The sequence below is a fragment of the Rattus norvegicus genome, chromosome 19, assembly GCF_021556685.1.
Source record: "Rattus norvegicus strain SHRSP/BbbUtx chromosome 19, alternate assembly SHRSP_T2T, whole genome shotgun sequence".
Taxonomy (NCBI): domain Eukaryota; kingdom Metazoa; phylum Chordata; class Mammalia; order Rodentia; family Muridae; genus Rattus; species Rattus norvegicus.
Genome location: NC_141552.1, coordinates 23,843,583 through 23,867,120, shown reverse-complemented (window position 1 = coordinate 23,867,120; position 23,538 = coordinate 23,843,583). Strand labels below are relative to the sequence as shown.

Sequence of the window (23,538 nt, the reverse complement as noted above, 5' to 3'; positions counted from 1 at the left end):
ACATTTCCAGTCTTCAGACAAGTGTGTCAGCCATTGTCCAGTGACTGTCCTGAGATGTCCACATTGTCAGCTGAGTGAGGGCAGGGCAGGGCAGGGCAGGGCAGGCCAGGGGATTGGGGCAGGGCAGGGCAGGGCAGGGCATTGGGGCAGGGCAGGGCAGGGCATTGGGGCAGGGCAGGGGTTTGGGGCAGGGCACAGCAGGGCAGGGCAGGGCATTGGGGTGGGGCAGGGCGGGGCAGGGCAGGGCAGGGCAGGGGATTGGGGCAGAGTCCATGAGATGTCAGTAGGCAACAGGCCAGCTGGGGCTAGTGTGGGTACAGGGCTTCTAGTGTGGGTGAGAGAGGAGGAAATTAGGAATGGTCAGATTCTGATGCAGCACATAGGCCGGAAGCAGCTTAGATCATCTCAGTGCCATATAGGGACATTGTAGAAACTGATGGGCAGTGTGGGGATGGTAGGATCGCATATAGTGCTCTCTGCAGGTGTCAGGAGAGCATACAGTGGCTCTGTCAGACTTATGACAATCAGGCAGGCACTGGGTGCAAGTGAGAATCATGGGACAAGTCCTGTGTGCAGCCTGGTTTGGGGACATTCCCAGGTGCCCCATGGACTGCAAATTAAAGGCAAAGGACACAGGGAAGCCAGCAATTCCCATGCACAGGACATAAATACCTGTAGAACTTTCTAGAATTTCCATAGACTATCTGTTACTAGTCCTCATTATAGAAGGCACCAACATTCTGCCCTCTACTTCAACTTGGTGAGACAGCTATTCTAACTCCAGCAGGAAGGCCTCAGGGAAGACAGTAAGAACTCGCAGGTGACCCCTTTTACCATTGAAACAGGGTCTTCCTATGGAGCCCAGAGTGGCTGTAGGATACTAATGCTCCTGCCTCACAGTGACTAGAATTCCAATCCACCCTCAAGAGCAGTTGATTCATCACTAGATCAGACTAAGGACATGTGAGGCCCCAGGGTGCTAGGATTACAAGGGTCCTAGTAAGTTTCTCCAGCCTAAATTACAACCTGAGTCAGTGCTGCTATTTGGGACACTGCCTGATGCCCAGTGACATCACACCTTGGAACTCTTTTTCAAAAATAAGCTGTTATAGGAATGAAGTAGCCACACAATAAACATTGGTCTGGACACTCCTAGGTCAAGAATCCCCTGTTGGAAATGCCTTGGATCGCAAAATTTTAAATTCTAGATCCTTCTGGGTTTTAGAAGATTTATAAATACAAAAAAAGAAAGATGGGCATAGTAATTTAAGCCTGTGATCCCAGTCATGGGAAACTGAGTCAGAGTGATGGAAGACTGTAAGTTCCAGGCCCACCTGTGTTTCAAGAAAAAAAAAAGGCATGGTGAAGATTCCACTCAAGTGGAAACCAAAAGGGTTTCACATGGGCCCTGCCATCCACTGGTCACTACATCCACTCTCATCACCACAGCCACAGGCAGACACTGGGGAACATTTCCCACTGTCTCTCTTTGGGATGCAATCCACCCCATGATTCTATGTGAGGAATCCCCCAAAGGTTGCATCATGTGAGGGACCTAGAAAGTTCCAGGATTGGGAGAATTTAGGAGTTTATAATTAAGGATGATCTACAGCTGTGGCAAAGCCTTTTCCCACCACATGGCAGCCCTAGGTTTGCCCCCAACAGTAAAAATAAAATCCCCCAAAATAATTCAAACAAAATGTCCTGAAGCCTGCGCCCTGACCAGTCTCTTCAAAAGTGCCAGGAACCTGGGTCCACATTTAGGACCCAGCACGACCTCTGTGACCCATGAGAAGGGATCTAATATGGGAATTAGTACAGTATGACTTATCCTTGTGGATACCTTTGGTGACAATAACCACCTGACCCCTGAAAACCCATCTACCTGGGGGGCTCAGCACTCATGTCACCTAAAAAGCCCAGATCCTAGGGCCAGCATGGGCAGGTGGTGAAGAAAGTTTGTCTCTCGTGAACATCAGTTGCCACTCCTGACTTGACTCTATCCTCAGGAGACAATGTCACCCCAGAAAGTGTGGGTGTCAACGGCTCTTCCCAGGCCAAGGCTGGAATACTGCTTAAGTTCCACAATGCACAGCAGTGCTCACTCTAGAGCTAAATGTTCTACAGCTGAAAGGGGTGGGTGCTCTGCTGACCACGCCCCTTCCCTGCAGTATTTAGTGTACTCAGAGTGGTGCTTCAGATGTGAGGGACTTCTTGAGGCTACTCCCATGGAGAATGGCAGATTCATCAGAACGGGGCACAGGGTGAGTTCAGAGCACAGCTGGGAGGAATTTAGGGATGCCAAGCCATGACTAAGACCAGATCCTGGGCTGACAGGCAGTTGAGCTGGAGAACTGGCAACCAAAGTGTGACTGCCTGAATTCCTCTTAGACCAAAAGCCCTGGATCTGAGCTACTTTGGTGCGTGCTCCTAAGTGGGGTCCCAGACACAGCTCAGAATTGGGGCTGTGCATGGACTTTGGTGCTGGCAGCAGGTGGCTTAGCCATAAAGTGCTGAGCTTTCCCATCTGTGCCCACTCAAACTCCTCTGTTTCATTTTAGCTGTGTTTGGTATAATTTTGAGACAGGGTATCTTGTAGCAGCCCAACTCGCTTTGAGCAACACTGTAACATAAAAATAACCTTGAATTCAAGATCCTCCGACCCCTCTGTCCCAAGTCCTGGAATTAAGACCTCCAGCTGTGACCATTTTACTGCAGCATAGGATCCATCTGTATTAGAGTGAGCTTTGGAAATACTGGAGCTCCGACTGTTCCTTAGAATTCAGGTTTCCTTAATTCTTAGCAGGAGTTTTGTGATGATGCTGATGAGAGAGTCAGGAGTTACACTGGGAGAGGTAACTGTCCTGGCAGGCCTGAGTGCTCAGTGAAAGTCAAGACAGAAGCCTGCTGATTAGCACCTGAGTGAAAGTGGGAGGATTCAGAGTTCAAGAACAGACTCAGTTACATACCTAAGACCATATTGCAACATTTTTGTTTCATTTTTGGCTTGTTTTCTTTGAGACAAGGTGTTAATTTATAGCCCTGGCTGTCCTGGAACTCACAATGCCTCTACCTCCCAACGGATGGAATTAAAGGCATGCGCCAACATGCACTGCCACTAATTAATTTTTAATTAAACATGCTGGCACAATCCAGTAATCCCAGTGCTTAAGAGGCCGAGGCAGGCAGATATCTGGTTTCCTGACAAGTCTGATCTACAGAGAGCCTGTCAGAATAGCCAGGGCCAAACAGAGAAACCCTGTCTCAAAAAATAAACAACAAAATGAATTTGTTTTAAAGAAGAGAGGAACTATTTAACAGAATTAGAGGCAGAGAACCAAAAGGTAATGGGCAGTGCAGAGTCTAGCTTCTGAGATGAAAGTGGACACCAGGGGTTAGGGTGGGGATTCTCATCTGGTACTGGGACACAGAGGGTGGCTTCAGGGATGGAAGGCTCAGTCAGTCATTAGTCAGGATTCTCAATCAAGAGGGTGTTGTAAGATCCAAAATGTGTGAGCAGTGTTCTGCATGAGACTAGAAGAACCTGCCTACCTATACAAAACAGCCAATGAAGAGTAATCACAAGCATACATCTGGAGGTCCACAAGAGGTTAACGTCCACCTTAGTGTGGATTATACAGAGCACAGGTGGAGAGGAGTAGAAGAGCTGATGGTGGCTGAGGCAGGAGAGGAGTTCAGGTGTGAATTTGAGCCAGTAAAGGAGCTTGTAGGTCGGGCAGAGCAATGAGAGGTCTAACAGCATAGCTGTTGAGATCCTTCAGATTAATTTGTCTTAAGAGCCTCATGCCATAGCCAAGGACAGGAGTAGATCTGACTATTGGGTGGCTGGGCTCACATAGCCCAACAGGTTTGGCCTTGCATCTGTGAGATTCCAAGTCTCTCCCTTTAGACACAGCCATGGAGAAGGTGTAGCAGTGAAGGTGCAGATGGCTTTGCAATGCTTGGCTTATGGTGTTGAGTACTTCATGCTCCATAGAGCTAGGAAATGTCCTAGAAGCCAGGGAGGCTGAGCATGAGGAAGACAGGTCTCTGGGAGAGAGAAATGATAACCAAAGTCACTAAGAACTTCCTGAATCACAGTGTCTGTTAACCATATATTTTATTTACTTATTTTTATGGGCCTGAGTGTTTCACCTAATAAATGCTTGTGCACCATGTGGTATGTGTGGTGCCCGTGAAGTACAGACTGATTCCCTAGAATTGCAATTACAGGTTAATAGGAGCCACCATGTGGACACTGGGAACTGAACCTTGGTCTTATGCTCTTAGCCACTAAACCAACCATCTCTTCAGCACCACCCCCCAATTGTATAGTCATTAAGATTTAACCATTTGGCCTTCAGTATTTGAATTAATACAGATGTGACAAGAGTTATAGTTAACATGGTGGTTCAGGTATAGACAGGCAGGCATCTCATTGTATACAAAACATGAATCCTTCCTTCCTTTCTTTCTTTCACTTCTTTCTTTCTTTCTTTCTTTCTTTCTTTCTTTCTTTCTTTCTTTCCTTCTTTCTTTCTTTCTCTCTTTCTCTTTTTGTTTTACTCTTGGAGACAGTGTTGTTTTTTGTGTAGCTGACCTGGAATTAGCTCTGTAGAGGAAGCTGCCTTGAATTCAGAAATCTGTCTGCCTCTGCCTCCCAAGTGTTAGGATCAAAGGCCTGTGCCACCACCACCACACATCCTTCTGTTTAAAGGAAAAATGTAGTCTTACAGGGCAGCATGAATTTAGCCCCGGTATAGACATTTTCCTAGGCCTCAGGAGCTGTAGAGTTCATGAAGGATTTGCTGCCTTACCCTTTAGCCTGGCTAACTATGAGAGCTGCACACCCATGGGTGTTTGCTTCACAAGAGTCTGGAGGATGAGGGTCACAGGCTGAGGTAACTGTGTAGAGCAAAGGATGCTCGGTGAAGGTCAAGTGGGTAAAATGCTGAAATGCTGAGAGAAGAGGCCTATGGTAGGCGCCTCCTACACCTGAGACTTCCAACCCCGAAAAGCAGGGGGTAGAGAGTGAGGATGCAGAGTCCACACAGGTCAGGAAAAGGCCATGTTCCTGAAGCCTCCATGTGTGGTGGACAGGCTCTAGGGCACCATGAGGGAAATCAGGAGCTTCTGGACTTTGTAGAATTACAGGGTTCCATGTTACCTCACATGCCCATGATTTGCCCCCTACTGCATGGAGAAGCCAACACCAGAAGCCTCCAGCTCCCAGCCCTGCTTTTGCCATGTAGGTTTATCCAGAAGAGCTTGGAAGTCCCTGGACCTGGAGTCTCAGGTGGTTGTGAGCCACCTGACCCGGGTGCTGGAGACTGAACTCAAGTCTTCTGCAAGAGCAGCAAAGACCCGTGCGCTGCCTGGCCCAGCCAGGGCTGTGAAATGGTGTTTATTTTCATCTGAACAAGCCCAACAACAGTTTAGGTCCCTAGAAGCCACATAAACCTGGATGCAGTAGAGTCTGTCATCCAGCCCTTCCCACAGGGAGATAGGAGCCTAAAGTGGACAGTCTCTAGGATTAGAGGGAAGGGCTAGCCTAGCATACACAGCCATGGACGAGAGGTAGAAGGTGAGGATCTGTGCTCAGGTTGTCCCTGACCTTTACACAAGCACATGAGTACCTGTACTCACAGAACGCCATACAGACATACGTGAGTAAAGATATAAAACAAACAACATTGAAAATACAATATACTGGGGCTGGAGGGATGGCTCAGTGGTTAAGACCACTGACTGCTCTTCCAGAGGATCTGAGTTCAATTCCCAGCAACCACACTGTGTCATATAACCATTTCTAATCTCATCTTCTACCCTCTACTGTTGTGTCTGAAAACAGGGACAGTGTACTCACTCATATGGACAAAATAAATAGTTTTTGTTTTAATCCTTTTCTAAAAAAAGAAACCCATCTGTGACACATGATCATTGTGTGATTCCAAATGTGCCTAAGTCAGTACAGTCCTATTGCTACATGGTGCACCAGTTGTGTCAGCCTTGGTAGTAGAATGGCACAGTTGAAAAGATGCTGGTCACAGTGACCAGGCAGCCTAGAAAGTTCACCATGAGCAGAGAAGGCTGTGCTGTGTCCTAGTCCTCTACCCCACACTGCCACCTCATCCCTACGAATAGAGCAAAAAAGAACAGATGAGGAATCTTCCAGGTTTCTTTCCTCTTTGATTTCTTTATTAACCTAGCCCCTGTGCTACATGTAAACTTGTCACATCCACTGTCCCATCCCTAAGCCCTCATACCTGTCAGATAAGACCGGAATCTTGCTTTGGGGGGAAGCTCTGGTCCCTCTCTGTCCTAAGAGGCTCTGAGCCATCGCTGAAAGAGAGTCCTCTGAGGATTGAGGGAAGTCCATAGCCCGTACTCTGACTTCCAGGAAGGTTTGAGGAAGGTGGTCCTCTTCTTGTGGTTCCTCTAGTAGGAGCAGCCCACACTTGGGCCCAGCTCCCACTATCAGGAAAAGACAGGTGGCTCTGGTCTTTGCACAGCTCCAGCGGAATGAACAGTGCATCTCTCCTCTCTCTCTTTCAGGAAGTCTCAGCCTCTGGTGCAGGTGATGTTCCCAAGGCAAAGGAAAGGGAAGTGCAGAGTGAGGACTCCCAGGATCCTTTAAAACATTGTCTGCATTGTCTTCATTAATTTTTCTGTTTAATTTTTATTCCATGTGTATTGATCTCATTGTAGGGGTGTGCATTCCAAAGCATGAGTGTTGAAGGTAGAGGAAAAAGCATGGGAGTCACTTTATCCTACCGTGTGGGGTCCCAGGCTCTGAACCGGGTTGTTGAGCTTGGCTACAACGATCTTTCATACTGAATTTCCTGCTGGCTCTGATTTCAGGGAGAGCGTCTCATAGAGCCCAGATTGGCCAGTAAACTACTGATCATCCTGCCTCAAGTATTGCCATCTAGTTCATGAAAGGGTTGAGTTATTGACACGAGGAACTGGGGATGGGCAGAGGTGCATGACTGAGGCTATCTCTGCTCAGTGGCATGCCTTTGGGGACTGATAGTTTTCATCACTGATATGTCATTTGACTGCAGTGCTCCTCTGGAGAGAAGGAGTCTCTTTTGCCAGGGCATCAGGCTCTCCAGACAGGCCTGGAAGGTGGAGGTCTAGAGGCCAGGCCTGCATTCCTCTTCAGAAGCTGCATTTACCACTCTGGACAGTGCTGTAGAACAGGGTCACATATCCAGTTCTACCCTGAGACCTGCTGATAAAGAATGTCTATCCTGGTGCTCGCTTCGGCAGCACATATAATAAAATTGGAACGATACAGAGAAGATTAGCATGGCCCCTGCGCAAGGATGACACGCAAATTCGTGAAGCGTTCCATATTTTTAGAAATAATTGACTCAACTGTCAAAGATAATGTAAAGCGGAAAAAGCTACTGGTCCAAAACATACAGGAAATCCAGGACTCAATGAGAAGATCAAACCTAAGGATAATAGGTATAGAAGAGAGTGAATACTTCCAGCTCAAAGGACCAGTAAATATCTTCAACAAAATCATAGAAGAAAACTTCCCTAACCTAAAAAAAGAGACACCCATAGGGATACAAGAAGCCTACAGAACTCCAAATAGATTGGACCAGAAAAGAAACACCTCCCGTCACATAATAGTCAAAACACCAAATGCACAAAATAAAGAAAGAATATTAAAAGCAGTAAGGGAAAAAGGTCAAGTAACATATAAAGGCAGACCTATGAGAATCACACCAGACTTCTCGCCAGAAACTATGAAGGCCAGAAGATCCTGGACTGATGTCATACAGACCCTAAGAGAACACAAATGCCAGCCCAGGTTACTGTATCCTGCAAAACTCTCAATTAACATAGATGTAGAAACCAAGATATTCCATGACAAAACCGAATTTACACAATATCTTTCTACAAATCCAGCACTACAAAGGATAATAAATGGTAAAGCCCAACATAAGGAGGCAAGCTATACCCTAGAATAAGCAAGAAACTAATTGTCTTGGCAACAAACAAAGAGAATGAAAGCACACAAACATAACCTCACATCCAAATATGAATATAACGGGAAGCAATAATCACTATTCCTTAATATCTCTCAACATCAATGGCCTCAACTCCCCAATAAAAAGACATAGATTAACAAACTGGATACGCAACGAGGACCCTGCATTCTGCTGCCTACAGGAAACACACCTCAGAGACAAAGACAGACATTACCTCAGAGTGAAAGGCTGGAAAACAATTTTCCAAGCAAATGGTCAGAAGAAGCAAGCTGGAGTAGCCATTCTAATATCAAATAAAATCAATTTTCAATTAAAAGTCATCAAAAAATATAAGGAAGGACACTTCATATTCATCAAAGGAAAAATCCACCAAGATGAACTCTCAATCCTAAATATCTATGCCCCAAATACAAGGGCACCTACATATGTAAAACAAACCTTACTAAAGCTCAAAACACACATTGCACCTCACACAATAATAGTGGGAGATTTCAACACCCCACTCTCATCAATGGACAGATCATGGAAACAGAAATTAAACAGAGATGTAGACAGACTAAGAGAAGTCATGAGCCAAATGTACTTAACGGATATTTATAGAACATTCTATCCTAAAGCAAAAGGATATACCTTCTTCTCAGCTCCTCATGGTACTTTCTCCAAAATTGACCATATAATTGGTCAAAAAACGGGCCTCAACAGGTACAGAAAGATAGAAATAATCCCATGCGTGCTATCGGACCACCACGGCCTAAAACTGTTCTTCAATAACAATCAAGGAAGAATGCCCACATATACGTGGAAATTGAACAATGCTCTACTCAATGATAACCTGGTCAAGGAAGAAATAAAGAAAGAAATTAAAAACTTTTTTAGAATTTAGTGTAAATGAAGGTACAACATACCCAAACTTATGGGAAATATGAAAGCTGTGCTAAGAGGAAAACTCATAGCGCTGGGTGCCTGCAGAAAGAAACAGGAAAGAGCATATGTCAGCAGCTTGACAGCACACCTAAAAGCTCTAGAACAAAAAGAAGCAAATACACCCAGGAGGAGTAGAAGGCAGGAAATAATCAAACTCAGAGCAGAAATCAGCCAAGTAGAAACAAAAAGGACCATAGAAAGAATCAACAGAACCAAAAGTTGGTTCTTTGAGAAAATCAAAAAGATAGATAAACCCTTAGCCAGACTAACGAGAGGACACAGAGAATGCATCCAAATTAACAAAATCAGAAATGAAAAGGGAGACATAACAACAGATTCAGAGGAAATTCAAAAAATCATCAGATCTTACTATAAAAACCTATATTCAATAAAACTTGAAAATCTACAGGAAATGGACAATTTCCTAGACAGATACCAGGTACCGAAGTTAAATCAGGAACAGATAAACCAGTTAAACAACCCCATAACTCCTAAGGAAATAGAAGCAGTCATTAAAGTTCTCCCAACCAAAAAGATCCCAGGTCCAGACGGGTTTAGTGCAGAATTCTATCAAACCTTCATAGAAGACCTCATACCAATATTATCCAAACTATTCCACAAAATTGAAACAGATGGATCACTTCCGAATACCTTCTACGAAGCCACAATTACTCTTATACCTAAACCACACAAAGACACAACAAAGAAAGAGAACTTCAGACCAATTTCCCTTATGAATATCGACGCAAAAATACTCAATAAAATTCTGGCAAACTGAATCCAAGAGCACATCAAAACAATCATCCACCATGATCAAGTAGGCTTCATCCCAGGCATGCAGGGATGGTTTAATATACGGAAAACCATCAACATGATCCATTATATAAACAAACTGAAAGAACAAAACCACATGATCATTTCATTAGATGCTGAGAAAGCATTTGACAAAATTCAACACCCCTTCATGATAAAAGTCCTGGAAAGAATAGGAATTCAAGGCCCATACCTAAACATAGTAAAAGCCATATACAGCAAACCAGTTGTTAACATTAAACTAAATGGAGAGAAACTTGAAGCAATCCCACTAAAATCAGGGACTAGACAAGGCTGCCCACTCTCTCCCTACTTATTCAATATAGTTCTTGAAGTTTTAGCCAGAGCAATCAGACAACAAAAGGAGGTCAAGGGGATACGGATCGGAAAAGAAGAAGTCAAAATATCACTATTTGCAGATGATATGATAGTATATTTATGTAATCCCAAAAGTTCCACCAGAGAACTACTAAAGCTGATAAACAACTTCAGCAAAGTGGCTGGGTATAAAATTAACTCAAATAAATCAGTAGCCTTCCTCTACACAAAAGAGAAACAAGCCGAGAAAGAAATTAGGGAAACGACACCCTTCATAATAGACCAAAATAATATAAAGTACCTCGGTGTGACTTTAACCAAGCAAGTAAAAGATTTGTACAATAAGAACTTCAAGACTCTGAAGAAAGAAATTGAAGAAATCCTCAGAAGATGGAAAGATCTCCCATGCACATGGATTGGCAGGATTAATATAGTAAAAATGGCCATTTTACCAAAAGCGATCTACAGATTCAATGCAATCCCCATCAAAATACCAATCCAATTCTTCAAAGAGTTAGACAGAACAATTTGCAAATTCATCTGGAATAGCAAATACCCAGGATAGCTAAAACTATCCTCAACAATAAAAGGACTTCAGGGGGAATCACTATCCCTGAACTCAAGCAGTATTACAGAGCAATAGTGATAAAAACTGCATGGTATTGTTACAGAGACAGACAGATAGAACAATGGAACAGAATTGAAGACCCAGAAATGAACCACACACTTATGGGCACTTTGATTTTTGACAAAGGAGCCAAAACCATCAAATGGAAAAAAGATAGCATTTTTAGCAAATGGTGGTGGTTCAACTGGAGGTCAACATGTAGAAGAATGCAGATCGATCCATGCTTATCACCCTGTACAAAGCTTAAGTCCAAGTGGATCAAGGACCTCCACCTCAAACCAGATACACTGAAACTAATAGAAGAAAAACTAGGGAAACATCTGGAACACATGGGCACTGGAAAAAATTTCCTGAACAAAACACCAATGGCTTATGCTCTAAGATCAATAATCAATAAATGGGATCTCATAAAACTGCAAAGCTTCTGTAAGACAAAGGACACTGTGGTTAGGACAAAACGGCAACTAACAGATTGGGAAAAGATCTTTACCAATCCTACAACAGATAGAGGCCTTATATCCAAAATATACAAAGAACTCAAGAAGTTAGACCGCAGGGAGACAAATAACCCTATTAAAAAATGGGGTTCAGAGCTAAACAAAGAATTCACAGCTGAGGAATACTGAATGGCTGAGAAAAACCTAAAGAAATGTTCAACATCTTTAGTCATAAGGGAAATGCAAATCAAAACAACCCTGAGATTTCACCTCACACCAGTGAGAATGGGTAAGATCAAAAACTCAGGTGACAGCAGATGCTGGCGAGGATGCAGAGAAAGAGGAACACTCCTCCATTGTTGGTGGGAGGCAGACTGGTACAACCATTCTGGAAATCAGTTGGAGGTTTCTCAGAAAATTGGACATTGAACTACCTGAGGATCCAGCTATACCTCTCTTGGGCATACACCCAAAAGACGCCCCAACATATAAAAAAGACACGTGCTCCACTATGTTCATCGCAGCCTTATTTATAATAGCCAGAAGCTGGAAAGAACCCAGATGCCCTTCAACAGAGGAATGGATACAGAAAATGTGGTACATCTACACAATGGAATATTACTCAGCTATCAAAAACAACGGCTTTATGAAATTCGTAGGCAAATGGTTGGAACTGGAAAATATCATCCTGAGTAAGCTAACCCAATCACAGAAAGACATACATGGTATGCACTCATTGATAAGTGGCTATTAGCCCAAATGCTTGAATTACCCTAGATGCCTAGAGCAAATGAAACTCAAGACAGATGATCAAAATGTGAATGCTTCACTCCTTCTTTAAAAGGGGAACAAGAATACCCTTGGCAGGGAATAGAGAGGCAAAGATTAAAACAGAGACAGAAGGAACACCCATTCAGAGCCTGCCCCACATGTGGCCCATACATATACAGCCATCCAATTAGACAAGATGGATGAAGCAAAGAAGTGCAGGCCGACAGGAGCGGGATGTAGATCTTTCCCGAGAGACACAGCCAGAATACAGCAAACACAGAGGCGGATGCCAGCAGCAACCACTGAATTGAGAATAGGACCCCCGTTGAAGGAATCAGAGAAAGAACTGGAAGAGCTTGAAGGGGCTCGAGACCCCTTATGAACAAGAATGCCAAGCAACCAGAGCTTCCAGGGACTAAGCCACTACCTAAAGAGTATACAAGGACTGACCCTGGACTCTGACTTCATAGGTAGCAATGAATATCCTAGTAAGAGCACCAGTGGAAGGGGTAGCCCTGGGTCCTGCTAAGACTGAACCCCCAGTGAACTAGATTGTTGGGGGGAGGGCGGCAAGGGGAGGAAGATGGGGAGGGGAACACCCATAAAGAATGGGAGGAGGGAGGAGGATGTTTGCCCGGAAACCGGGAAAGGGAATAACACTCGAAATGTATATAAGAAATACTCAAGTTAATAAAAAAAAAAAAAAAAAAAAAAAAGAGAGAAGTCTGGTGTAATTCAGATAGGTCTGAATTCATTTGTTACTGCATATTTATACCTTACCCCTTTTAATATTCTTTCTTGATCTGAGCATTTAGGGTTTTAATTGTTATGTGAATGGAGGAATATTTTCTGGTCTGCTCCCATCTGTCAGATTCTATGGCCGTGCTTCTCAACACTCCTAGTGCTGCACACCTGTAATACAGTGCTTCATGCTGTGATGACTCCCACCATAAAATTATTTCAGTACTACTTCATAACTAATATTGCTACTCTTATAAGTCATAATGTGCAAGGTATCTGATATACATTCTTTGTGAGTGGTCGTAGCCCAGAGTTTGAGAAACATTGCATTATATACATTTTTTTTTAAAGAGAAGCCTTCATCTAAGACGGTCCTGATGCAGGTGTAAGAGCAGAGACACCCTGACATAGTGACAAGTTAGCAGGCCCAAGGCCGCTTGCCTTAATGGCAACAGAGATTCCTGGGTAAAGGCACAATCTGAAATCACTGTCCCCAGGACATTTCTTACCTCAGTTTTTCCCCATTACACGGTGTGTCTGCTTGGCCATGTCTGTCCAGGAAGCCAGTCCCTGTAGTCTCTGATACAGACAGAATCCTAAAGGTGAGAATGTTTTCCCTCTGTTGGCTCCCAGTCACTTCTACAGAAGTAAGTTCAAATCACCCGTGGGTATATGTGTCTCTCTCCCATAATGTGTGAGACTTGAAATGTCATCCATTTGAGTTGACAAAAACCAACTCTCACTTCAGATTTACAGCTGACCAACACTTAGTTTCAGGAGAATGAAGAAGCTGGCCAGGCCTGCAGAGTCAGATCCCCTCCCTGCCTGGGACAATCCCACCCACAGTAGACTTCAGCTTCACCTAGCAGCTGTTATCAGAAAATCTGACCTTAAGGTTCTGAAGTCCACACATGCACAAACCCTAAGGTTGTTAGATGGTGGATATGGGGTTTTTCTCCAATTTAAAATCATTCAGGCCTCTTTTCTCCCCTGGGATGCACTTTGTTCTCTCAGGTCTGTTCTTCTCAGAAGTCAACTCTCAGAAGGGGCACTTTGCTCTAACTCCTCCATGGGACCCACCCAGCATTGTGACTGGAGGATCCTAAGGAGTTGTAGCTCTGAGCTGGGAGGGGGAGCTCTCACCCTGACATGGAGAAGCCTGTTTTCACAGCTGATCTGGATCTGAGGAAAAGGTGCTTTTAAAGAAGCCTGTGAAAGTGTCTCCTGCAGGAGAGCCCACCCTGCAGGTAAAGTCACACAAGACAGGGAAAAGTGGCTTCCCAACTTTACCAGGGCTCTCAAACCAGGGAGGGTAACTGATTTCAGAGAGTTTGAGAAAGGCCTCCATCTCCCTGAAAGACTTCCCTCAATCATAAGTACCACCACTACCCCAGGCTCAGCAAAGCCCTCCAGCTACCAGTTCCTGGCAAATGAAACCCAGTGTGGAGAATTGAGGATAACACTTCTAGGAAAAGGGAGACACAAGCCTCTGGGGGTCCTGACCTGGGGTCTGTCCCTCAGGCTCTCCTCACTTCCCCTAGGTGCCTAGGGCAGGGGCAGGGTCAGGAGTAGGGGGAGGGGCAAGTTCATGGTCAGGGGCAGGGTCAGGGGCAAGCAGTGACCTCCAGCCACAAGATAGGCTTTGGGTGCATGGAACAGGCAGCAGCAGAGCTCGCCCTGCCCTCCTTCTCTCTGGAGTGGGAAAGCATGGAGACCTGAGTGGTAGGGAAGAGTTGGGGAACTCACAGCTGCTTTTCCTCTGGCTGCAACTGCAAGTGGAGGGCGAAAGAAGCCAGAGAGTCTCAGGGGATCCCCCCATTTCCTGATTTCATTGTCCTTGTGGATGTCCAGGATGAAGGCTGTGCTTGGCTGGGCCAGAAGCCCCGCAGACAGGTAGAAGATGCACAACTGGCCTGTGACCTCCCTGGGCACCCACTGGGACCCAGCTCAAGTGGCCACAGACACTCACCAGGCACCCTGCCCCAGCCCTAAGCCTGTACACACCAAGGCCACAGCACCTCTCCTAGTCTCTCCCACCATGAGCACTCACCCTGGCACCCTGGCTGGCTTACACTCTCTGTAGGGAGCTCCTTGTCTGGTTTAGACACCAGGTTGATTATGGCCTCAGAGAAGGAGTTTGACATTGTTCCTTCTCTTTCAATATAGTGGAATAATTGAAGCACTACTGTTATTAGGTCTTCATTAAAAGTCTGATAGGATTCTGCATTAAAGCCATATGGCCTGAGATTTCGCTTTTTAATTTTTGGAGGGGCAAACTATACTGACTGTATCTATTTTCTTCTGAGAATTATCCATGTACCTTCCCAGATCTGTGTTTATGTTGGTAATTGTTATCTGTCTAGAAAATACCAATATCAAATAGATTTTCAGTTTTCTGGAGTAAAGGCCTCTGAGGTAAGACCTAATGGTTGTTGAATTTGTTCATTGTCTATTGTTAGATCCCCCTTTCATTTCTAATTGTGTCAATTTAGGTATTGTCTCTGGTGTGCAGTTTGTTTGAGGAAGGGGTTGCCTCTCTGGTTGATCTTCTCAACAAAAATACAAAAAAAGAAACAAAAAAAAAATAAAACAAACAAAAAACCCAACACAGAGTACTTGATTCTCTTGACTCTTTGTATTTTTCACTTTATTTGTAATTGACTGATTTGATTTGAGCCCTGAATTAATTTCCTGCCATCAAATCGTACCTGACATTCTATGGGATGAGGTTTGGCCTCATCTTGTTAACAGCAACATGTAACTTCTGAGCTGTTTCTGCTCTCTGTAGTGGTAATGATGTCAAATCTTACTGAAAACCATGCATAGCCTGGTTTAGGCTGTATTAAAGTAGCCCACCAATTCAGTGTTCCCTGCAAGGTGCCATGGGACAGCAGTAGCATGAGTCTGCATGCACCTCGACAGTTTTCATTAGGGACTACACACACACACACACACACACACACACACACACACACACACACACACACTTTACTGACATGGTGCACATTCTTTGCACATACAGAAGAAAGTGAGAAGTAATGAAAACACACCAATAATGGAATTGATGGAGGGAGCTGTGGGAAAGCTGGGGCTTAGAGTTATTTAAAGGCCCTGTGCAGGCTCTCCTTTTGTTGGAGGAGAAACTTCAAGTGCAATGTGGTTCTTTATTTTCTTTCTCTAAAGCACAGAGGGCTAGGGAGGAACACAGGGCTTTGAGCATGTTCGGCAAGTGCAGTCACACTGAATTAAATCCTAGGGCTGGAACCCTATTAATCTTCTACAGAATTACAGAGCAGCCTGGATGAAGACTCTCAGCTGAAAAGGTGGACATCTCAAGACAGGCACTGGACAATGGCTGACAGACTTGACTGAAGAGTGGTAATGTTTTGCTATCTCACAGGAAAAGAAGGCCCCTCCCACTACACTGTACTCTAAGGACAGTTTATTCAGGTTAGGATGACATGAACTATTGTCTCATGTCACAGATGTCAGCACAAAGTATCCAAGGTATTGTATGCCAATGGTAGCATTAACAGAACAAAGCACACAGTGTCATGAAGACATAAATCATGAGTTTGTGTAGCAAGACCCAGGCCTCTTCCAGGGTCTTAGATAGTAATGGAGAACCTCAAATACGGTAGTAATGTGATAGTGTGGTGTGAATCTAGTTACAACTAGCTTCTATTGTGACACAGATGACTCTTTTTGTGTCATGGTCAGCTTATAATGAATGACTAGACCCAAGCATGAGAATAACCAAATACTACATTTCTTCTCTAGCTGCTGAGCTTTTAAAAGCCCTGGGGTGACAGCAAGCTTTTGTGGACATTCTGGATTGGTGCTTGTGTACTTTAACTCTCTGAGTCACCTCCACTCTCAGTAAGTTAGTTCAATTCCATATTGGAAATCAATCACCTGGAAAAAATACATTCCCAATACGATCCCAGATTGGCCATGGAAAAAGGGTAGCTTGAACTGTCCCACCTAGGTTCTGGGCTTGCACAGGCCTCCTCTCCAAAAGAAACCTGTGTTCATAGCTGCAGGCTACATTCACTATGGATGCTCTGGAGGATCCTCCCTAAATGGCTCAGATTAAAATAATTTTCTTGTGAACAATCAAAAAACTGATTATGCCAAGCTGGCCTACATGAAGCTAGTTTCAGTTCTGTATTTTATCAGATGTGCAGAATACATGTGGTCATCATAGATAACAGGTGAAAGATCTGCTCTAATAAGGAAACTAAGTGATGCTGGAGGATGATCCTGACCCACACTGAGCAGTGGGGACACCAGAGCCCTGTAGGGATGCCTGACAACCTAACACGTTGAGCATGCACAGCTCAGTAAGTTCCCTGTGAACACACATCTCCTGAGATCTCTCTATTTAATTGGAGGTGATCCTGTCCACCTAATACAGCACCTCATGTGGAATAACAAAAGCCACCTGCAGGAGCTGTGGTGATGACTCACAGGGTAAAGAAACTGCTGCTCTCTCAGAGGAACCACATGGACCCTAACAATTGGGTAAAGTGTGTCATTGATTACATCACAATGTGTGTGTCCAAGACACAGCCACTTTCTCCACACAAAAGACACTATCACACTGGGTATCCCTTGGTGACTTTGAATTCTCTTATTAGCTCAGGCTCCATGGAACATGCAGAGATCCATCTGTAGCTGTCAGTTCTAGGTCCACAGGAAGGGACAGAACCCTTGAGTAAGAATGATGGTCTTAAGAGTCAAGAGATAGAATTCAATTTTTATTCATAACAAATACATTTTTACAACAAAACAGGATTAAAATGAATAAAAATATTTAAAAATGTTTGAAAGTAAAAATAGTAACAAGAACATATAAATATGAAACAACAAAAAGAAAACTTCAATTAAAATCATAACAAAAAAATTTCTAAAAGCATATTCTTAACGAACATTTAGAAGCACAGATGTATTGCTGTTTCTCCTCTAGCACACATAATGAAAGGTGGTCCCCCAAGTTGTTTCTCAAGTGCTGTTTTCTGAAGAAGAAAGTGAGTAAGACCTCAATCAGTCAGGCTGGCTTAGTGTTATATAAATTTGGTGTCTCTAAGAAATGACAAATTAACTCTGAGGAAGAATACTCATCCAAAAAATGTTGTTACCGTTCACGATGTTTGTCATCAGGGACTCCTGAGAAAGCAACTTATTCTTCAGGAAGCTCTCTTACTGGGGTGTCTCCAATTCCAGCTCTCTTGCACTTTCTGAGACCTGGGAGAGGAAGGCAGTTTTTCAGACACTGATTTGGTGTTGAAACGCAAGCCAGCTGTCAGAATGCTGCCTTCTACCACCTCAGTTCTATTGGACAATTAACATGGACCTTTTAACTGATATCATTGTTGCTAACTCTGTGGGCAGGGCAAAATCTCCAGCAAGCCTCACAGTAATGTGGGCTGCCAATATGGGACCCAGACTTATACCAGTGCAAACCAAGAACAGGGCAATGGGAAAAGACCTCATCGGGTTGCAGGAAGAAAGGAGATGTCCATATGTCACCAAGGTTAAAGCCAATGACAAGTACTAATTTGACATTTGCACTTAGTTCTTATCCCAGAAAGGTGCTTCCTACACAAGAAGTCACATGACCACTTGTCATTTGTCAAGAACCAAGAACATGTTCAAAACTCTACATAGCATCCAATCTATCACGTGCATGTGCAATAATGTGATATGTTATTGATCTGTCACCATTTCTATAATGCAGCTTCAAAAAGAGCAGCAAAATATACTTGCAAAATAATTCAGTTTCTGAAAAGTGGTTGGCTTCCCAGAATACTTGTGCATAGGCAGAGCAATGAACAATTCCATACATGAGGTGGTTGGCTGGTTGTGAGTGTAAATTAGTAAGGTGGTAGGAAAAAGCACAGATGTATCAAATTGGCAAATTTTATCAGATATTGTTAAGCTAACACAGCTACTCGTCCCTACCAGATGATGCTGGGTCTGGACGTTGCTGGTCTTTATCTTTCTTGCTGAAGTCAACCAAATATTTCTGGTTCAGTGCACACTCAAGATGTCTCTCCTTGCTCTCCTGCTTCAGTGGGACCAACTTCTTCCTACATGTGTTTTCCATCAGGAGCTGGCTGAGCAGGTTTCTGGAAATACAGTCTGCATAGTAAGATCATGCTGCCCCTTTCTCCCATTCCTATTCCCAAGTCCCACTAAGTCTACCAGGTCCCAGGTACCCATGAAGACTTAATAAAATACATCTTGATACATATAAGGCTGCTGCACAAACCACAAAGAGTTAATTCGGGGAAGAATAAATTGTTTGTTTGGCCGGAGCACCAATTAGAGTCCACATCTCTCAAAAAGAACATGGATCTTCATCTATCCATGAAAGCCCAATGCATGAGGGCAACATCAATTAGTAGTTGGCAAACACCCGCAAAAGAGGTCAGTAGAACCAAGGGAAGGTCATGCTAACCATGTGGTCCATGCACTGAGTTTTGTAAAACCTGGCATGACACGAGAGGTCCAGGTCAGCCTAATAATCTTCTGCTGACTTCAATCAGTGCTGTTCTATCTAGAGCCTTCTGCAGATGCCTAGACAATCCTGGGATGAGGAACAGTCTTTTATGGAACTGAAAGCTGAGTCCTAATGACCCTGGCACACTGATGTGTAAACAGCACAAGAGATAGAATCATAGCTGAAGACCGTCCAGTCCAGAACAAAGAAAGTCAGAAATGGCCATTCCACAGGTGATAGGCTTTCTGACCAGGACTTACCTAGAGAAGGTAATCTCCTTCTTCAGCTTATGGCTGTTCTCATGGATCACAGTGTTCTCCATCTCTAAGTTGTGCAGAATTGACATGACCGCCTCCTCCATTCTCTCCAGGTCTTCATAATATGGATTTGGCCTGAAGTGTGGCCTGGCCCCAAATGATAGAATCCAATGAACATCAGCATTTAGGAATATATGAGCTCAGGGTGGGTCCTGTACTACACCAGTCCTGGAAGGACACCTTCTGAATTCTACATATTGGATCTTCTTCAGCTTCAGAAACGTGTTTTTCTGCGTCCAGGACACCAGAATCTCAGCATCCAGATGGAGGCTTCCCTGACTCCCTTTGTTCAATCAAGAGGCAATCTGCAGTCAAGCCAGTTGAGCTATCAAGAGCCTAGGCCACACCTCTCCATGCTCCCCCACCCAACACAGCCAGAAACCGGTGATTTCTTTTCTCCTGTCCCGATAACAGACCATATATCAACACAAAATTATAATCTGCACAAGGAATACAAATAAACAGACAATCGTGGCCACATAGGCAAAGAAATGTGCTGTTGACAGTGGGGCTCCCAGAACAAAGCATTCACTTCACCATGAATGTGTTACAGGTAAATACTCAGGCTAAGAAATAGACTCCTATATTCCAAGTGTGGAGTGAAATATAAACATATAACAGTTGTGCATATGCATTTGGATGTATGCACACACAGACTCACAGACTGAGACACACCCACAAAAAAAGAGAAATGTAAACAGAGTTAGAGAAAGAGAAAAGCAAATATGGAAACAGAGAGCACTGTGAGAACCAGGAGAAATGCATGCACCATTGCTGTGTCCGAGGGGCTCCCACAGACACACAGACAATAACAAACAGGCCTGAGCCTGACAACTTCTATTCAAGCATTGAGATGAACAGTTTGGGACCAGGCCCCTCAGGCTGCTGCCTGTATCTTCCAGCACTCAGTCCCCTGCCTAGCACGTACAGAGACTCACCATAAACTCACTGCAATTACAATCTTGCAAAGCCACCTGATGTCAAGGGCTTTGCAAATGCACACTGGGAACTCATTCTCCCTGACTTTATCCCTGAATTCTTCATTCAGACCACAAATTCTGCTTTTCAATAAATGGAAGCAGACGAGTCCACTGTCCATCTCTCTCCTCAGGAAGGGTCAGGTTCTGAATCTCCTCTATATGGGAGGTGAGGTTTAGCACAGGGTGGTTAGGGAGGCACAGCTTTCTAGAACCCAAAACCTTAATAGGATAAGATGAAGGTGACCTTGCAGACCCAGGAATGAAACAAGAGCATTTGGAGCGATTCATACATGTTCTTCATGGATCTCTCTGTCAGAAACCTCAGGCGATCTCTCAGGTCATTTCTCTCCTCGGTAATGAGCTGCAGCTCTTTAATCAGCCTCTCCTTTTCCTTCTTGGCCTGCTTCTCGCTTAGGGCAGTGCCAGGGGATGATGTTTCTCTCCCAGCGTCTGTAGGTAGAAGAACACAAGTGAACCTGCATGGGGAGAATTCATAGAGTGTACATAGACCTCAGTGAGGCCTAAACAGGAGAACAAGCCTGGAACCCAGTGTCACTGCTAGGCGATTGGTCTATGCTTAAGAGGCCTCCTCAGTGGATCTCAGTTCTCCCACTACTCTATAGAGACCAAGAGATGTAAGCAGCCAGGTGTGCCCTATGCCGGACATCACGTGCTTACATGTACCATGGAGATGGCTTCTCCAGGATTAACATCAACTGACCAGGGTACAGCTTGGTTTCAGGACCCTCACCCCTGTGGTTTCAGAACTCAGATGATAAATTCACCATTCACAAAACTTGAGTGATTGGAGACACTCAGATGTCCTACCCTGATACTCTAGGCTAACAACTTTGGATTTAAAACACATTTCCAGGGAGGTCATGTTCAACAGACTTATCAATTCCCCTATATGAAATAACAAATGCCCCAGAAGTTCCAATAGGTTACAGGCTGAATCTTGGTCCACATGTTCCAAACATTTTTGGTATTTTAGAAACATGTGTGTAACACACAACCTCTAATATATAAAGCTAATGATGACCCTGCCAGTTAGAAGAAATCAGAGAAGGTCTAAGAACATAAGGTTATTGCCTGGAGCACAATCTCTCCCTGTTCTTACTGTCAGGTGTCCACTGTATTTAAAGAAGCAATGATAGTGAAATACATTGCTGCCCTGTCTAAACTCAGAAAAGGTGGACCCTCCATGACTCCTGATCGTGTTATTATATCAATGTAACCTAACAAATGCACTGTAAAAGTAAAGGCCAGAAATTCACAGTATAATAGCATTGGCCTTACCATATACTCCCTGTGGGGTTGGGGAAACTAAAGTTCTGAAATCCTGACTTTCAGGAATTGTGATGTTCATGGAAATTCAATTCCTTTTCAGATGCTCCAGTTGCTGTGGCCCATTGCTAGAAAGGTCAGCCTAAGCCTGCAGCCCCCCTGACAGGGAGCTCCAAATATACTGCCCAGAACTTACTAAACATTCCCCAGAAGTGCTGTCTCTGTCCATCATTACTTTGAGACGAAAGGCCAGATTCCTTCACTCTAGTCTGTCCACAATCGACGTTCCCCCTCCCAAAACGCTTGCGAAGACGGGAAAACATGTCTTAGGGTGTAACCGCCAGATTCAGACTGAGAGAAACTAGGGCACTGGTTGTCACTACAACACTGGTGACATCACAGAGGATGCCAGAACTCTCTAGGAGACAATAGAATGTCCAAGAAGGGACAGCTGATGTCATGGGGAGCAGACTTTCCCTCCCTGCTAATGTTCTCCCTGTACTGAGCATAAGCTGAGGTGCCCTTTCCAGGAGAATTTCCTGGGGCAGAGCCACTGAGCATCTCCTGCTTCCAAAGCCAAATTTTCCTCAAGGCTTGATTATAAAAAAACCTTAGTAATTCCTATGCATCTAAATGAATGTTTCCTTCCATATCTTGCCCCAAAATGTCTCACTAACTCAAATTGTCCTCATTCACCAATGTTAGCCATTAAAACTTCCTGAGATTTCACACCAGCTTGAATATGCAGTCAAAAGTTCTCCTGTCTCATTATGTACATGTGCTTTATATCACATCAAGAAATAGTCTGCATGGTAGGTTACAACATGCGTGTGTATTAGGGGAACACTCATGAAGTCATGTGCTTAGCAATCGACAATTGCCAGAAAATTCCTTAGGAGAAAGAGTTGAATTCTTTATGGTGCTAGGAAAAGTGTGGAGACCAGTTGGCAGAGGAAAATGCAATATTGGAGCCAGCAGTGAAGGGAACCTCATGCTGGTGGTGGGGTTCTCCTCTCTGCACCAATGTCGCCAAAGGAGCACTGCTCACAGGCCTGAGTAAGATATACCATGAGCTTCTATCAGAAAAATAAAATAGTCAAGAGATATAGGGGGTGCACAGAAAGGTCTAAAATGAGGCTATAAACATCATTAAGTGGATAGAGCAAGGTCCCAGCACCTGTACACTGGGAAATGGCCACCACACCAAACACAAAAGCATCTATCATAGTGAAAAATGAATACTTTACAGAATGCACCCACTAACACTGATTGATCACATCCGTAGTTCAAATTTTGGGGGCAAATTCATGGCCCTAACTATCTTTCTCTCAACTTATATACCAAAAAATAAGAGAGACAGAGAAAAGAAAAAGTCAAAACAAAATCCCAAGTTTCTCATATGAGGACTGCAGGAAGTGTTATATGGTAATCAGTTCTGATTAGACATTTTAGATAGAACAGTACATAGTGACCCTTGATGTGATGGGCCCTATATAAAGCTTTTTGCAATATTGGAATTTTAACAAACCTCATCCAGAACGTACAGAAGAGGTAAGGATGTGATCACCATGTCCTTGCTCTCTATCAGGTTATTTTTCTGTGTCCCCGATTGTCAGGCATAGAACAGCAACACTCTGAAATAGCTGGTAGACATGGGAAAACATGGCTAAAACTATAGTTGTGGGTTGCACACCTCAACTGTCAAAGGCTAATGCTGTCCTCACAGTCCTTGGAAGCCACTCTTGTAAGCCTATCTATTGGAAAGTGGAAGGAGGTTTATCTGAGCTCAAAGTGAACCTGGCCAGCCAGGG

General features: G+C 44.1%; 1 protein-coding gene and 1 non-coding gene across 2 annotated transcripts; one reads left to right on the top strand and one right to left on the bottom strand.

Moving 5' to 3' along the window:
• Positions 1-7,256: 7,256 nt before the first annotated feature.
• Positions 7,257-7,363, top strand: LOC147999179 (U6 spliceosomal RNA). Its single transcript, XR_015644405.1, has one exon. It is a non-coding gene; the product is annotated as a U6 spliceosomal RNA (small nuclear RNA).
• A 10,022-nt stretch (positions 7,364-17,385) lies between these two features.
• On the bottom strand, positions 17,386-22,116 carry LOC147999178 (disks large homolog 5-like). Its single transcript, XM_087596292.1, has 6 exons — positions 21,924-22,116; positions 20,731-20,890; positions 19,404-19,547; positions 18,603-18,769; positions 17,780-17,885; positions 17,386-17,656 (listed from the first exon to the last, which is right to left on the bottom strand). The coding sequence occupies exons 1-5, from the start codon at positions 22,048-22,050 to the stop codon at positions 17,821-17,823; spliced, it is 663 nt and encodes a 220-aa protein (XP_087452418.1). The 5' UTR covers positions 22,051-22,116; the 3' UTR covers positions 17,386-17,656; positions 17,780-17,820.
• Positions 22,117-23,538: the final 1,422 nt, after the last annotated feature.

Excerpts from the sequence above, each read along its gene's own strand:
- LOC147999178 (XM_087596292.1), bottom strand. The coding sequence starts at position 22,050 with ATGTTTTCCCGTCTTCGCAAGCGTTTTGGGAGGGGGAACGTCGATTGT. Across the intron at positions 18,770-19,403 it reads AAGGAGATTACCTTCTCTAG|AAACCTGCTCAGCCAGCTCC; the intron begins GTAAGTCCTGGT and ends CTGTATTTCCAG. Across the intron at positions 17,886-18,602 it reads TCCAGACCCAGCATCATCTG|GTCTCAGAAAGTGCAAGAGA; the intron begins GTAGGGACGAGT and ends TTCCTCTCCCAG.